Source organism: Festucalex cinctus, chromosome 1, assembly GCF_051991245.1.
Source record: "Festucalex cinctus isolate MCC-2025b chromosome 1, RoL_Fcin_1.0, whole genome shotgun sequence".
Classification (NCBI taxonomy): Eukaryota; Metazoa; Chordata; class Actinopteri; order Syngnathiformes; family Syngnathidae; genus Festucalex; species Festucalex cinctus.
This window is the reverse complement of record NC_135411.1, coordinates 17,476,343-17,491,074: the sequence shown is the minus strand read 5'-3', so window position 1 is coordinate 17,491,074 and position 14,732 is coordinate 17,476,343. Positions and strand designations below refer to the sequence as shown.

General features: G+C 38.0%; 1 protein-coding gene across 2 annotated transcripts in view; it reads left to right on the top strand.

The window, feature by feature from the left end:
* The window catches only part of tns3 (tensin 3), a 49,873-nt gene that overhangs the window by 14,640 nt on the left and 20,501 nt on the right, over positions 1-14,732 (top strand). For both annotated transcript variants that reach the window (XM_077520103.1, XM_077520093.1), the window contains exons 6-12: positions 755-838; positions 2,563-2,675; positions 3,387-3,447; positions 3,540-3,615; positions 3,703-3,832; positions 4,197-4,262; positions 6,037-6,150. In XM_077520103.1, the coding sequence (XP_077376229.1) occupies positions 755-838; positions 2,563-2,675; positions 3,387-3,447; positions 3,540-3,615; positions 3,703-3,832; positions 4,197-4,262; positions 6,037-6,150 (644 nt within the window). The remainder of the gene's footprint in view (positions 1-754; positions 839-2,562; positions 2,676-3,386; positions 3,448-3,539; positions 3,616-3,702; positions 3,833-4,196; positions 4,263-6,036; positions 6,151-14,732) is intronic.

Here is a 14,732-nt window from a genome sequence, read left to right as displayed (position 1 = left end):
ACTAAAAAAAGGTGGAACAATGTCAGCTTTTACCAGCAGTGTGAATGGGAGCTCACATGCGCACTGTGCCACCAGAAGTTGACATTTTTCTGCCATTCACTCACTTCTCCCAGCTGTGTCGAAAGCAACTGTCCGAAAAGTGTTTTATATGCCACACCAGACACCGGTGCTGATGTCACAATGAATCAAATTATCAGGTTGCAGGATGGCATATTTATGGCAATATCAACATTTAATGGGGTTCTGTATGTGCATAAATGCAGCTGCGGAATCTCAATGTGAAAGAGGCTAATGTTTGCGTCCCATGAAGAAGACACGGTCGAGAAGGTGAACGTCCTAAAAAAAAGAGAGTCAGAGGAAGAGTTGGAAAACAATGCGCTAGATTTACAATAGAATAGATTTGCATGGGGGGATCTGGGGGGAGGCACGAGGGTCCGGGTGAAAAGGCCCCCACGCTTGTTGGTTTTAGGGATGCCTGAATGGCCGACTTGTGCACACACTCCCTTTTCTCCGCCTCCCTGTTTACTTAAAGCTGCCATTCTCTTCCTCTCTGCGGGAATCCCTTGTCCCTCTGCTTACTTTCACTCTTCTCCATTATGCATGTGTATGCATGTGTGTCTGTGTTGACCTTGTACAAGTCAGGGTTAACGCACTTTAATTACAGGGGCAGCACAAGTTGAATCTCTTTGCGTCATCATTGCTGGAAGTGTTTAATAAATTGTCATCCCCACCCCACCCCCATTTTCTTTAAAAGTGCTGATCAGGCGTTGGACCGCTTCGCCATGAGGAAATACTACGATGATAAGGTGTCTGCTCTCATGACGCCTTCACAGAAGCGGTAAGAACCAAAACCATTTTTGGTATAGCAACTCAACGTTTGGGGACATGCCGGCATCTACTACGCAATGTTTGATTTTTTTTTTCATTATCATGATTAAATACTTGACTTCCCCTTCTTTACCAATATACAGTGGATGTAAACATTTAAACACGTAATAAGAGCCACAAGCAAAAGGCAACATAAATAGTACATTTAGCTTACATAACTAGTAAATGACATCAGTAATCCAATTTGTCTAAAAGTGAAGCTACAACGAATGTAGAAAGCACAATCTGCCATAACATAGCTTTAAAAAAAAAGAAGTTATTTTGATAGCCAAACCAGCAACCGTTAAATTGACTTAGTAATGAAGCTACTATCACATGATTAATTCGGCATAAGCATACAAATCTGCCAAAAACAAAACTAGAACTATCAAATGAAGCTAATAATGTAGTGAAGATATACGTACCAAAAAAAAAAAAGGTACATGAAGAAAACATACAGTAGCTAGCAAAGTAAAGCTAACAACAAAAACCACTAGCCAGTAATAAGGCTAATAAATGTCCCTAATAATGATGCTAGAACAGGTATCAAATAAAGCTACCACAACCTACCTACGTGCCAAAAAGTACGGAGCCCCTAAGGTGACATGGTAGAAAAAAGAAAAAAAAAACTTTTCGTGCCCTCGCAAAAAACTTTGCGTTCTCTCGCAAAGATTGCGTTCCCTCGCAATCTTTGCGAGAGAACGCAGTTGTTTTCCGAGGGAACGCAAAATTGTTTTTTTTCGCCTACCATGTTACCTTAGCTGCGCCGTAAACACTTCCGGGTCATCTTCCATGTGAACAAAAGCGACGAGGATGGAACGTTTCTAAACATGAAACAAAACAGTGGGAAAGCTTTCCCAAAGCAACTAGGATGGAGCATGTATTTTTCCACTGCTTTGTTTACACGTCGCTTTTGTTCACATGGAAGATGACCCCGAAGTGTTTACGGCGCAGCTAAGGTGACATGGTTGGCGAAAAAAACAACTTTGTGTTCTCTCGAAAAGGGAACGCAAAGTTGTTTTGCAAGGGAACGCAAAGTTGTTGTTTTTTCTACCATGTCACCTTAGGGGCTCCGAAAAAAGTGCTTGGTTAGGGTTCCTAATATCAACCTACTGACACGGTTATCACATCAAGGCAACCTAACTGTCAAGTTTAGCTAATATTGAAGCTGATACATCCATCAAATACAGAAACAAACATTTTAGCTAATGCTATCAATGTGGGAGAAATTGATCAAATAAGGAACTTAAGGAACTTCAACCTAAAATAGCTTTGACGTCAAGGTAAAGGAGATTTAAAAAACAAAAAAAAACATACCCACATAATAGTACCATTACAATAAACTAAGACTGAATGTATTATTACTATCAAAGTAAGCTAACATAAAAGCTATCACAGCTATCGCATTAAGGTTGCTAATAGTGACGCTAACACAATCTATTTGATCAAATTGGCTATAGCAGGATTTTGCTACCACTTTTGCTAGTTTTGTAAATTAGCCAATTTGGATATTCAATACATTTTGGAAGAAAATGTTGATGGCTTGCTAATTTGAATAAATGCCAAAACAACAGGAAGTCATACATATGCAAATAGTCAAACCACAAAATATTAGGAATATTGAAACATGAATTGAATTCTTAAAACTTTCCATACTTGACTGCCCAACTTTGATTAAGGTGTTTTAATTTTTAGGTACGTTTGGATCCTGAACAGCCTCCTAAGCGGTTCCATGAAGATCAACGCTTCGCCTTTATTCCTGCACTGCATCATCCTTCACGGAATGCCCAACTTTGAGTCCTCTGGAGGTGAAAAGTCTTTTTGTTTACCGCCACACACAGCTGCAGCGCCTCGGAGAGCATGAGACGTGACCACATCAGAGTTTTTGTTTTTTTTTGTGCTTTTTTTCACACGCACGCATGCATTCACATGCTCAGACACATGCAGTCTTTAAAGCAGAAGAAACCTACGACCTGTGGGCCAAATGCAGCCAGAGAGAGCACTTGAGCCACCCTACCATGCAAAGAAAGTTACGTTTTAACACTTGGAAGTTGTCATACAAGTGTAAAAATATGTTAAAGGGATGTGGTTAACTGTCATGAGAGTGTGAAATTATGCTAGCCACAGCAAAATAAAACTAAAATGGAGTAAAATTACTCACCCTTTGAAGAAGCCTAAAAGGTAACGTGGCCAAAACAGTTTGCTGAGAAGCTTCTCTTGTTATTCGCATGCGAGTCATTAGTTCAAAGACCATGATCCTATTCTCAGTGCCTCAGTAAGTTAGCCAAAGACAAATAAAACCAAAATAACTCATTTTATGAAAACATCTGGCAGACAATGTCACGTTTTTCTTGTCATTTCCATGCGAGCCATCAGCTGTTAGCTACATGCTGTCACATGCATTAACATTATCAGTCATACAAATGTAAAAAAATAATGAGGTTCCCAAGTAATTTAAATTTGCATGTTCATTTCTAAAATAACATGAGTGAAAGTTTGTCATAATTCCTTGTTCCCAGTATGTCGGCCGTATGTCAAAGTCTACCAGGGAATGCAAGCGGTATATTCGTCTGGAATTTAGTAAGTGGTGCCATCACTCTTTGTTTAAACCTTATTCTGAGTACATAATTAGTTTGATTCTGATTTTTTATTTTTTTTTCCCCCCCTGACAGCCACATCGGTCCAGGCCACAGGGGGCGGATCTGCGTCACCCTGGAGCCTGCCCAGCTTCTCAAAGGGGACATTATGGTAAGGAAAATAAACAGTGCACAATATACCCAAATGACATCAGTATTCTTTTTCAGCTTCTCTGTATTTTCTTTATCCTTATTTTAGATTAAATGTTACCACAAGAGCGAGGTTTCTTCAGAGCGTGAGGTGATTTTCAGGCTGCAGTTCCACACGGGAGCAGTGCAGGGCTATAAGCTGATGTTCGATAAAGAGGACATGGAAGCCGCCAACAAAGGTTAAAAACAAAACAAAAAAAAACAGCAGGTCTCGACTTGTCCGCTATTTCAAGGAGCACACCGTGTCTAACAGAGGTGGCAAACCCAGGTCCAGAAAGTAAAAACCCTGCCACTATTTGGCTTTTACCCCAGGTGCTAGCTAGCGAGCTCTCTAGCTAGCTCCCCGGGTGCTGTGTTACTTGCTAGGGAGCTAGCTAGCTAGCATAAGGGGCTAAAGGCAAACTGTGGCAGGGTTTTTACTTCCTGGACCTGGATTTGCCACCTCTGGTGTCTAATTTACACTTCTTGGCACTTTAACCAATAATGCTCTGCACCAAAAACACAATCCCAACGTTCTCTCATCAACACGTGTTATTTTTTTAGACTCCAGATTTCCTGAGTACGGCAAAGTCGAGCTGTTTTTCTCAGATGGGCCGGAAAACATTCCTGGTAAGTTGGATTTATTTCCTTCTTTTTCCCTCTTTTTTTACGTAGTGACAGTGGTTGACTTACTATTTGTTGTAATTACAAAACAATCACTCGCGTAGAAAGTATTGCGGAGTGAATCATTGTGTTGCTCAAAATGTCACCCTCACCCAAAACCTTATCCACACTATAGCTGTCAAGTAACATTTTAACATTCTCAAGTGTAAAAAAATAAAAAATAAATAATTTTTTTTTTTTTTTTAAAAAGCTAAACACTATAAAACAAAGTGATACTTACACCGAACCCATTTTTCTTATACAGAAACGTGCAATCCGCGTTATTTTGGGTTGTGCATACAGAGACCACACAAATCCATTATTTATACAACTAAAGATTTTTTTAAATTTAATGAATTGATGGAGTTTAACCGCCTTAAAATATTGTATACAGCCTACCATGAAATTCTACCAGTTAATATACAAACTAGATTTATAAAAAGGGAAAGTGAGTATAAATTAAGAGGAATATACATTTTCTCTAAACCTAAATACAGAACAAAACAAAAAGAATGATGTATTTCAACTCAAGGTGTCAGTCTATGGAACAATTTGGATTGTAAAGCAAAATCTTCTCAATCTATTTGTATTTTTTAAAAATGTATAAAAGCATATTTACTGCAAAAATAAAATATCATAAAAGGACATGCAGTTGAATTATTTTTGAATTGTTTGGTAGTATTGTAACACCAAAAGCGTCTTGACCGCTTGCTGTCATTGATTTTGTGTTGATTCTTTTTTGTGTGTGTTGATTAGGGGCAGACAAAACAAGTTTTACTTCTTTCTGTCCCCTTTCATTTCTTTTATTTTAAAGAGTGAAATAAAGTGATTTGATTTGATTTGATATTCACTACTCACTCCACGTATTTATCCTAGTCTCAAACTGTCACTTAAATGTTTTTTTTTTTTTTGCTGTACATACAAAGTTTTAGCATTTTAACATTCCTAGCTGTAAGGCAAATGATATTCCTTGAAACACTATAATTAACAAAATGTATTAAATTTGTTATTTTAAAATTTAACAAAAGGTGCAAATTTATAAATTTAAACAACTCAAAAATTAGTATTAATAATATTTTTTTTATGATTATGCTTAAGGTGTAATTGTGGAGTTTAATAATTGAAATTGTAATTGAATTTCGGTTAATTGCACAGCCCTAGTGTGTGCTTCCTTGGATCATAGATGGAGAGAAAGTGTGCTTGTGTGTACAGGTATATGCTGTACACACACACACTAGTCACAAAATTGGGTACATTACAATATACGAGATCCAATACACAGGTAGTTTTGCTTACGGTGGATTTCCGTGACATGATTACGGTAAATATTTGTAAGAAAACCCGTATTAAATATATAACAATTCCAGTTATCATACTGGTGAGTGTCCCTACAAACAACCTTTATTTGAACTTGTTATATATATTGTGCAAAAGTCACATACAGCAGTAAGTAATACTTTAGTGAAAGATTTGGGAACATAAAGAAGAGATTTATGCTATCCGTGCCAGGCATGCAAGAGTCGTCTGGCCCCAAGCAAATATGCAATCCATATTTCTTATGAAGACGTCTTCCCTTGGACATGAGAATTGCACACATGGATGGTAGACATGAACACAGTTGGTTATGATGATTTTTGCATTGCTCTGCGTTGTGATATTTGAGAAGTTATTACGGCACGATATTCCCCAAGTTGGACTAAAGGGAGGTCGTTGCTAGGTTTGATGTTTCTTTTGGCTTCAGGTGCTGACAGATGGCATAACGGCGTGGATGTTACTGTGGACTACAATACTGCTGACCCCTTGATCCGCTGGGACTCGTACCAGAACATGTGTGAGGCTGACGGTACTCTAGCAAGTGAGTACTACTCTATATCGTCTTCAGCAAATATTAGGTTTCCGTTTATGTGAATCCTAGACAGATATTAGAAAGTTACAATGCACCAAGCAATAAAATGAAACATAGTGGACACCTGCATACTCACAGTTCAGCACCCAGTACATCACCTATCTGGAGATTATTATTACATATATTTTTTTTAAATATTTTTAAGAAAGATACGGTTTGGAAAATGGATGGATGGATATATATTCAATACAATTATTATGGCTTTTGCTATTTGTGGGCCTATCCCCCACAAATATTGGGGGTCCACTGTAAAACTGGAAGCTCACAGTTCAGGGTGCAAAAATGTTCCTCATCGGAAATGATGTCAACTGAATTAATTTGCTACTGGGTCAAATTGCCACCATCATAAAACCGTTAATAAATGGTAAGGCAAAGTTTCAAAACATTTCCAGGTACTCTGGGTTCCTCCCACATTCCCAAAACATTGGAAGACTGTAAATTGTTTTGTGGGTGCAAATGTGAGTCTGAATTCTTGATTGCCGATGTTCGAGCTATACAGTACCGATTATTAGTCATCAAGGAGACCGATAACCAACATTCGGAGACAATATCCATTTTGATAAAAGGGAAAATATTGGTGTCAAAATATTAGAAAATACAAACTCTCACTCTAAATTTGCTCAACTGTCTTTAAGCATATTGACGCCTTCTTAAAATAATCCCCTAAATCAGATCAAATCTTCAGATTTGTCAGGAAACACAAAAAAATTGAACCAATTGCATCATGAGGACATGATTTGGGCAAAAAAAATATATAATTTTTTTGCAAAAAAAAAACTTAAGCAATTATTTAAAGAGTGTGACAATATGTTTATTAAACAACTTTTGAGATATCCATTATTATTATTATTTATTTATTTATTTTTTAAACTTATCAGCATGTCTTAGAAAATGAAATAAAAAATTAAGCAAATAAAGAGCTCCTTGATTGTTGTCGACAGTTTCTGTTTCTCAGCCGCGGTCCTCGAGTACCCCTAGCCAGCCTGCTTTCCATGTCCCTCTCAGCCAACACACCTGAGGATCGTTATCTGGCTTCATGCAACCTTGCTGATTAGCTAATCATTCGAAACACCTGTGTTGCAGGGAGTTTCCAGGCTCAGCAGCGTCTCTTATAAAGTTAACTTTAAATAAATAGTAGTGCTGTCAAAAGCGTTAACTCATTGATTGATCACAAAAAATTCTCACATTAATCATGTAATAACGCAGATTAATCACACTATTAATTTCGACCATAGATGATCCTTTAGCTTTACAGCAGATGGTTACGTTAAAGGTAGCACATGTTGTATTTGAGCAAAAAAAGAAACACAACTACAAGCATTAAAGTAAAGCATATAATAAATGACATTCAGAATATTTGTTCATGTCAAACTATTGGGGTCATTTTTTTTTTTTTTATTCTGCATGTAATTAACTGATTAGAAAAAGAGAATGAGAGTGGGTCGTGGATTAAAAAAAATGCAGAAGACATCCTCACAACATTAAATATTGAAAGAATTAACAAATAACACATAAACTCTTCAAATCTGGCTGCTAAAAAATGTTGATAAAAAGCCTTTTTAACTCATTCACTGCCTTTGACAAGTATACTTGTCAATTGTATTTTTTAGAGCGGTGCTAAATGGGGGCGAATCTGAGCATGCTCCACTGTAAATATCAAACTTGGAAACAACTTTACTGATGCCCAACCACCGGTAGATGACATCATAGCCCCATTTTATAGGAAATAAACACAGTTTCAGAGTCCATGGGAGAAATGGCTGTATTTTGGCAAACCTACATTTTTCTGCTGTCAATTATAAAAGAACGGGACGGGACAAAAAGTAGGGAGTCTATTCTGTTATTTGGTAGATTCGGTTTATATATAATTATTGAATGTAATATCACGTGAGTATTGGAAATGTAAAAATTTTCTATAATGACTGGCAGTGAATGAGTGATTAATCATGATTAATCAGAATTCTAAGATGTGATTAATCTGATTAAAAAATGTAATCGTTTGACAGCTCTAATAAATAGTATACTCAAGTTAACTCAGTTTTAAAGTGATTTATTATCGACCATCAGATTTTTACAAAATGGCCGATGCCGATATTCATCAAAATGCTGGATATCAGCGCCAATTATGGGTTTATCCCAAGAATATGAGTAGAGTATGAGAGTATGTATCCTGCCTGTTGCCCAAAAATAAGCCAGTTGGGACTCCCGATCATCCGCAACGCTAATGAGGTCAAGTGCTTTTGAAAATGGAAATCTATAGAAAGGAAGGAAAACGAGTTTGACATGTAATGTCTTCAGTAGGGCAGAAGGGAGGAGTGTTGTTGTATGCGAGCGTCGGCTTCAAAGGCAGAGACTTTAGTTCTCAGGGCATGTCTATTTTGTCGGTCCCATCAAATGAATAGGCGCGCTTGAACCGTCGCACACCCTCAGTAGCGCCTCGACAGTCAGAGACTGGCGGCGTGCTGCCCTCTCCGTGGTCACCGCTCTCCACGCAACCGCGCCATTCACAACAGCCTCCCAGAATAGATACAGATCCACCCAATTCCCATGAGTCACTTTTATGAACGTTGGATGAAAATGAGCTGTTATGTTCACATAAACATTTATGCTTCAATAAAAAAAAAAGAGCAGACATGAACATAGCTGCAGTCAACCACCCCCTGCTTGATTTTGAAGCATTCATGTGGGATATTTACAACCCTGCCTTCTCATGTAAACACTACATCCGAGTGCGACTTTGTGGGAATTCTACATCTTCTTCCCAGCAGCCTGGTAGACATGGCGTCCCCTTCTTTGACAGCTTCCAAAGCGACACAGCCTGAGGAAGTCTCAAAACTCTTTGCCACAAACGTGCTAAGCTAGTGTGTGTTGAAGCGGGAAGAAAGAACTCATTTACTTCAATGGCTTTTTTTTTTTTCCAGTCAGTGTGTTTATCCCTACGTGTGAGTTAAGAGTGGGATTTAAAAGCAGCTTGGAGAGGGTGTTTACTGTCAAAACGGTGTCTTTGTAGAGCAACTAACAGCTGGAAACGTTTGGAAGTTGGTTATTAAAGGAGAAACAGTGAATAGGTACATTTCCCCCCTTCTCTCATCACGCTATATAATCTCACAGGAAGTTGATATTTAAAGGTAACGTCAGCCTGTCATGTCACCGTCAGTGCCAATTAAATACATAAGCTACATGTTCTTGACCTTTCTCAGTAGTTGACACAATGGTGGGAAAATTTAAAACATCCACTGACAGGGAAGTCATGTGGTCCATATGTGCTGTATGTGTACTCTATATATCATCAATTGATTGTTTTCAAGCGTGAGAATGAATTGAAATCTTCAGTGTCTCTATTACTTGTAGTCATAATAATAATGAAGAGACATTTGGGATGTAAACATTCAAAAAGGAACACAAAGATATTCACACTTACTTTTTATAAGTAGTCAAATTTGGGTGTTAATTTTGCTTGACAGCTTCACAATGCTTTCATCTTTTAGTCACTACTTTGCTGTTTTGAGTAGTTGCTTGGATCATCATTGTCATTCCAAGTCGTGTTTCCAAGTTTTGACATTCGGAATGTTGGAATTGTAGGAATTTAGGACCAAAGCAATGACATTTGGTAATTGCATAGCCGTAGATCAGACCTCCAAAAAGCTACGTGACACTTGTGGATTGTTTTGGGACTGACCACGCGCTGTAGTAATACATACAATTTTGGCTTAATTCTGCTACTTCAGGAATTCTTAACTTCTTTTGCTTTTGGGAGTCACATTCCCACACGCTCATTACTTTGTGACCCACTTTCACACAAGTTAAACCAAGCACATTTATCTGCCAAAAATCTTTTTCAAAAACGTACAAATCATCTTTTCATCATAAATACACAATGTGGCATGTGCATAATACATTTCAGAATATTTTTGAGGAACTGAGGAATATATAGTCAAATTCCATCCATCCATTTTCTGTAGTAGGGTTGTAGAGAACTGGAGCCTCTTCCAGCTGACTTTGAACGTTAGCAGGTTACACACACTAGTTTAAACACATCATTCGGATTATTATTGTGTTTGTGGAATATCAATTAAGCCACAAAATCCAACCGGTTTTATCCATCTCAGGTGGCGGCCATTTTGCCACTTGCTGTCAACTGAAGATGACATCACAGTTGCTCAGGGCTCAGGCAACGACCAATCACGTTTCACCTGTTTTCTGAGTTTCATCATGTGACATTTACAAGCTGAGCCGTGATTGGTTGTTAGCATAACCTTGAGCAATTTTGATGTCATTTTCAGTTGACGAGTGGCAAAATGGCCGCCCCCTGAGACGTATGAAACGGGTGGATTTTGCTGCTTTATTTGTAGTTTACAAATGCAATATTAATCTGAATGCTGTGTTTAGACTAGTGGGGGAACATACAACATATTGTAAAGAATGTTTCGAGTAGAATTGCCCTTTAACTCAATCACTCCCAGCCATTTTTACTGAAACAAGCTCCTTCGCTCCCGGCTGTTTTTCTAGATTTCGACTGATTTTGCAAGGCCCACAGAATATTGTGTTCTATTGCTATAAAGACATGGAACCTACCAAAAGAAACATTAGAGTCTCTTCTTTCATCAGGAAAAAAAGTATATTTGGATCTGTTTTCAGTTTGCTGCAATTAGCAGTAGAATATAGCTAAGTTTCATCAATATTCACAAACCTGTTGAAAACACTGGAGAAAAGAGCTTGCTGCAACATATCCTGGTTGATGTCTTATACTCTGCTGCCACCTGCTGGCCCTTTCTTGTAATAACTACTACGGATGTAACGATATCCAAACATCACGATACAATATTATCACGATATGAAGGTCACGATACGATAATTATCATGATATTGAGGGGAGGTTGGCGATACCAAAAAAGGCACAATAAAAAAAAATTGAGGCACTTACTTGCTAATGCACGCACACATTGAGTTCCTCCACATATTGACTCGGTTTTACATTTCCCTTCATCTGATCAGGGTTAGGGTTAAGGTTTTAAACATAGAAGGGCCAAAACATGCATTGTGAAAGTTAAACTGCACTAAAAAAAACTAGCCACCAGAGGGTGCTAGAACTTCACAAATGAAAAATAAAAAAACCTGACTTTTGAACAGATGTACTGCTTTTAATATTGTGACGACGATATCGCGATATCACGATATTGCTGTTGTTGTTACATCCCTAATAACTACCATTGTTTTAAGCGACCTCTCAGGTCAGAAGCTGCATCAAAGCCTTCTGTATGCTATAGCATTTAAAAAAAATAAAAAAAAATAAAAAAATAAAGTATAAATACATTTTTGGTCCCATGGCAATATTTAAAATTTAACATGTTTATACGTTTTTGGGAGCAAATGAGTTAAACAAAACCCATACTTGCCATATTTACACACTATGCGATCAGAACATTAGTACAAGCTAATAACGTCAACATAGTTCTCCATGAATCTTTGCATGTTTTTGACTTGCTCTCCACAACCCACCAAGCAAGAACACCACAAAAACAATCCCCGCTCTAGAGTTTACCATCCACGATGAAGGTAAAATGTGATTACAGAACCCCATAATTGAGTCAAGCCACATCTGTTTCTGGACGATTTTCTACATTGAAGATGGCAGGAATGCGATTTAATGACACACAAGCAGGAGGAGGACTACCGGGCTGCCACTTGCTTTAATTAAAAAGTATCTTCCTGAAGAGCGAAAAGTGCAGGAAGGAATGTGGTTTTTATTCTCTGATCCTTTCTGGGCCAGCCTCTTTTTTTTTTTTTTTTTTTTTTTTTCCCGCCTAGTGGGGTAGTCCCCCTGATACAGGGCAAGAGGTCTAGTTACTGCCTTTCCCCTGGCCCACCTCTTTCCCCTAAGCTCCGCCTCACGTGTTTACATTCCTCTGCCCTTATTTGGAGATGTGAAGCCCCCCCACCTTTTACACTCTTCGTGTGGAGTGCAAACACACACACACACACACCTTCTCAGCGGAGAAAGAACTCACTCCAGTGATTTGACCCTGAACATTATCCGGCGTGGAAAAGGCCACGTCCGCTGCCGTGTCTATGCATGGCCTCTCCTCATCAACTTCCCAGGAAATGTGGATTCTCTTGCACCTTGCGCAAAAGGTAGGAGTACTTGTTGGGGTGAAATGACAGGGGAGGGGGGAAACATCTGCCTGTAAAGCAGCTTGCACCTTGCTCGGAATGTTACGAGAGGGATTTACTGGAAAGCTGCGGGAGGAGGCCTGAGCCGAGGCCGGATGTGCGTTCCCACCAGTGAGTTTGTGCATGTGGGGGGTAAGTCATACATATTGGAGCAGCAACAGGAGGAGGAGGAGGGAGAGCATTATCATGCGTGTCTGGAATTTCGATCTGGTCAGGGTGTGAGGCAAAAAGGCTTGATAGATTGAGCTAGAAGCACGTTTCGGGTTTCCTCGGCGGAATCGTAAAGTTAAACTAACAACGGGGCAGAATTCCTCTAGCATTGCTCCTGATGTCTCCGTAGTGATGGATGGCGACTGGGCCCGGCCGCAAATGACTGACCTCCTGTGCTTCTGGAGGATTAAAGAGGTTGTTTGGACATATGCCAGGGGTCAAGGGTCAACCGGCGGGGAGAAGGGTTACTTGATCACAGCAGGGATAGGAATGCAGGGGTCAACACTGTCAAGATGTGCAGTCGTCTGACACATCGAAGACACTTGAGGTTTGTTATATAATCTGAGCATTGGGATTCTTGTGTCATTTTTCCCTTCCATGAACACTTGGCAGCCTGATGGGAGGCAAGGAGTTGTTGTAATAACAATATCAAATACTTGCATTTGGTGCAAAAAGACATAACTGACTGACTTATTGTGTAATTATTAGGGATGTAACAATAAGGGCAATATCGTGATATTGTGATATTAAAACTGCCACAATATCGTCGTCATCATGTTCACAATATTTAAAGGGAACACATCTGTTAAAAAAGTCAGGTTGATTTCCATTTGTGCATTTCTAGCACCCTCTGGTGGCTAGTTTATTAATGCAATTTAATTTTCATTAGAGATGTTTTGGCCTTCTATGTTTAAAATCTGGTCTAATTGTCAGATGAAGGGGAACCTAATATGCTTGTGAAGCAAATCAATATGTGGAGGAACTTAATGCGTGTGTGCATTAACAAGTAAGCGCTTCAATATTGTTAATAGAGATTGTAGGTGGTTTTTCCTCTGGTCTCTTGAGATCTCGCTAAATTTGCTGGAATTTAGAGGCTTCCGGGGTTGGCGTAAGACTTTGATTTTGTAATCATGGGGAAGGCAGGAAGTGTTTGGTCGGTGCTGGATTTCACTTTGATTTATCTTTCTTTTCTCTTTATTTTTTTCTGACCTTTTCTCTGGTCTCCTGACCATTTAAACCTCACGACTCTGGCAAGATTCTGAAGTACCTGGTTAAGGCGAAGGGTAATGGGATATTTATAAGGCTTTAGGTGAATTAATGAGTATAAATTTATACGTATTTGCACGCACGCGCACGCACGCAAACACGCAAACGCACGCACACACACACACAAAAAAAAAAAAAAAGATTGTAGGTGGTTTATATGTATTGCTGTTATGTACAAAAGCACAATATTGTGCTTTTTTGGTATGAGCTCTTTTTTTTTTTTTTTTTTTTTTTTTTTTTTAACAATATTGTGGCCTTTTTTAAATATCGCCAAAAAACGGGCTGGATAGGGGCTCTTGAGGACCGAACTTGGAGACCCCTGCTCTCGCCAGTCATTTGATAGCCACTACCTTGAATAGTATAAATAACTGTAAAAGATATTAAGCCACAAAGTTTCTGTAACCTAATTTGTATGAACAGGGTAACAATAGTTTTGAATTGTTCATACTATTTAGTTTTTATTTCAATTTCATTTTTAATTCTTAGTTTTAATTAGTTTGAGTTTGTTTTATTTATTTTATTTTATTTTTTGTATTGGAAATGATGTTAGTTTTTGCATTAGTTTTAGTATTAGATTTAGTTTTTGTTAACATATGGAACATTTGAGTATAAGATAATAAAAAAAAATTTAAGAAAAAAAGTGTTGTGTAATAAAGTCTCAAACGACAGCTTAACCTCCCTTTTTCTGTACGGGCCTACAACAATACCAAAGTAAGTACTCTTAAAATTAACTCCGAAAGCTCATGTATATTAACTGGCAAAGATGAAAACAAACAATATTTTTACAATAATTTATGTTATTATTGTTAGGTTTTATTTTTTAAGCCATTTACATTTTTATTTTATTTTATTATTTTGTGAAACCCTCCTGTTCTGTTATTTTGGAAAATCTACAAAAAAAAAATTAAAATTAATTTATAGCATCATTTATATATATATATATATATATATATATATATATATATATATATATATATATATATATATTAGGGGTGTGAATTGCCTAGTACCTGACGATTCGATTCGTATCACGATTCACAGGTCACGATTCGATTCGATACCGATTAATCCCGATATGAATTTATAAGTCGATTGTTGCGATT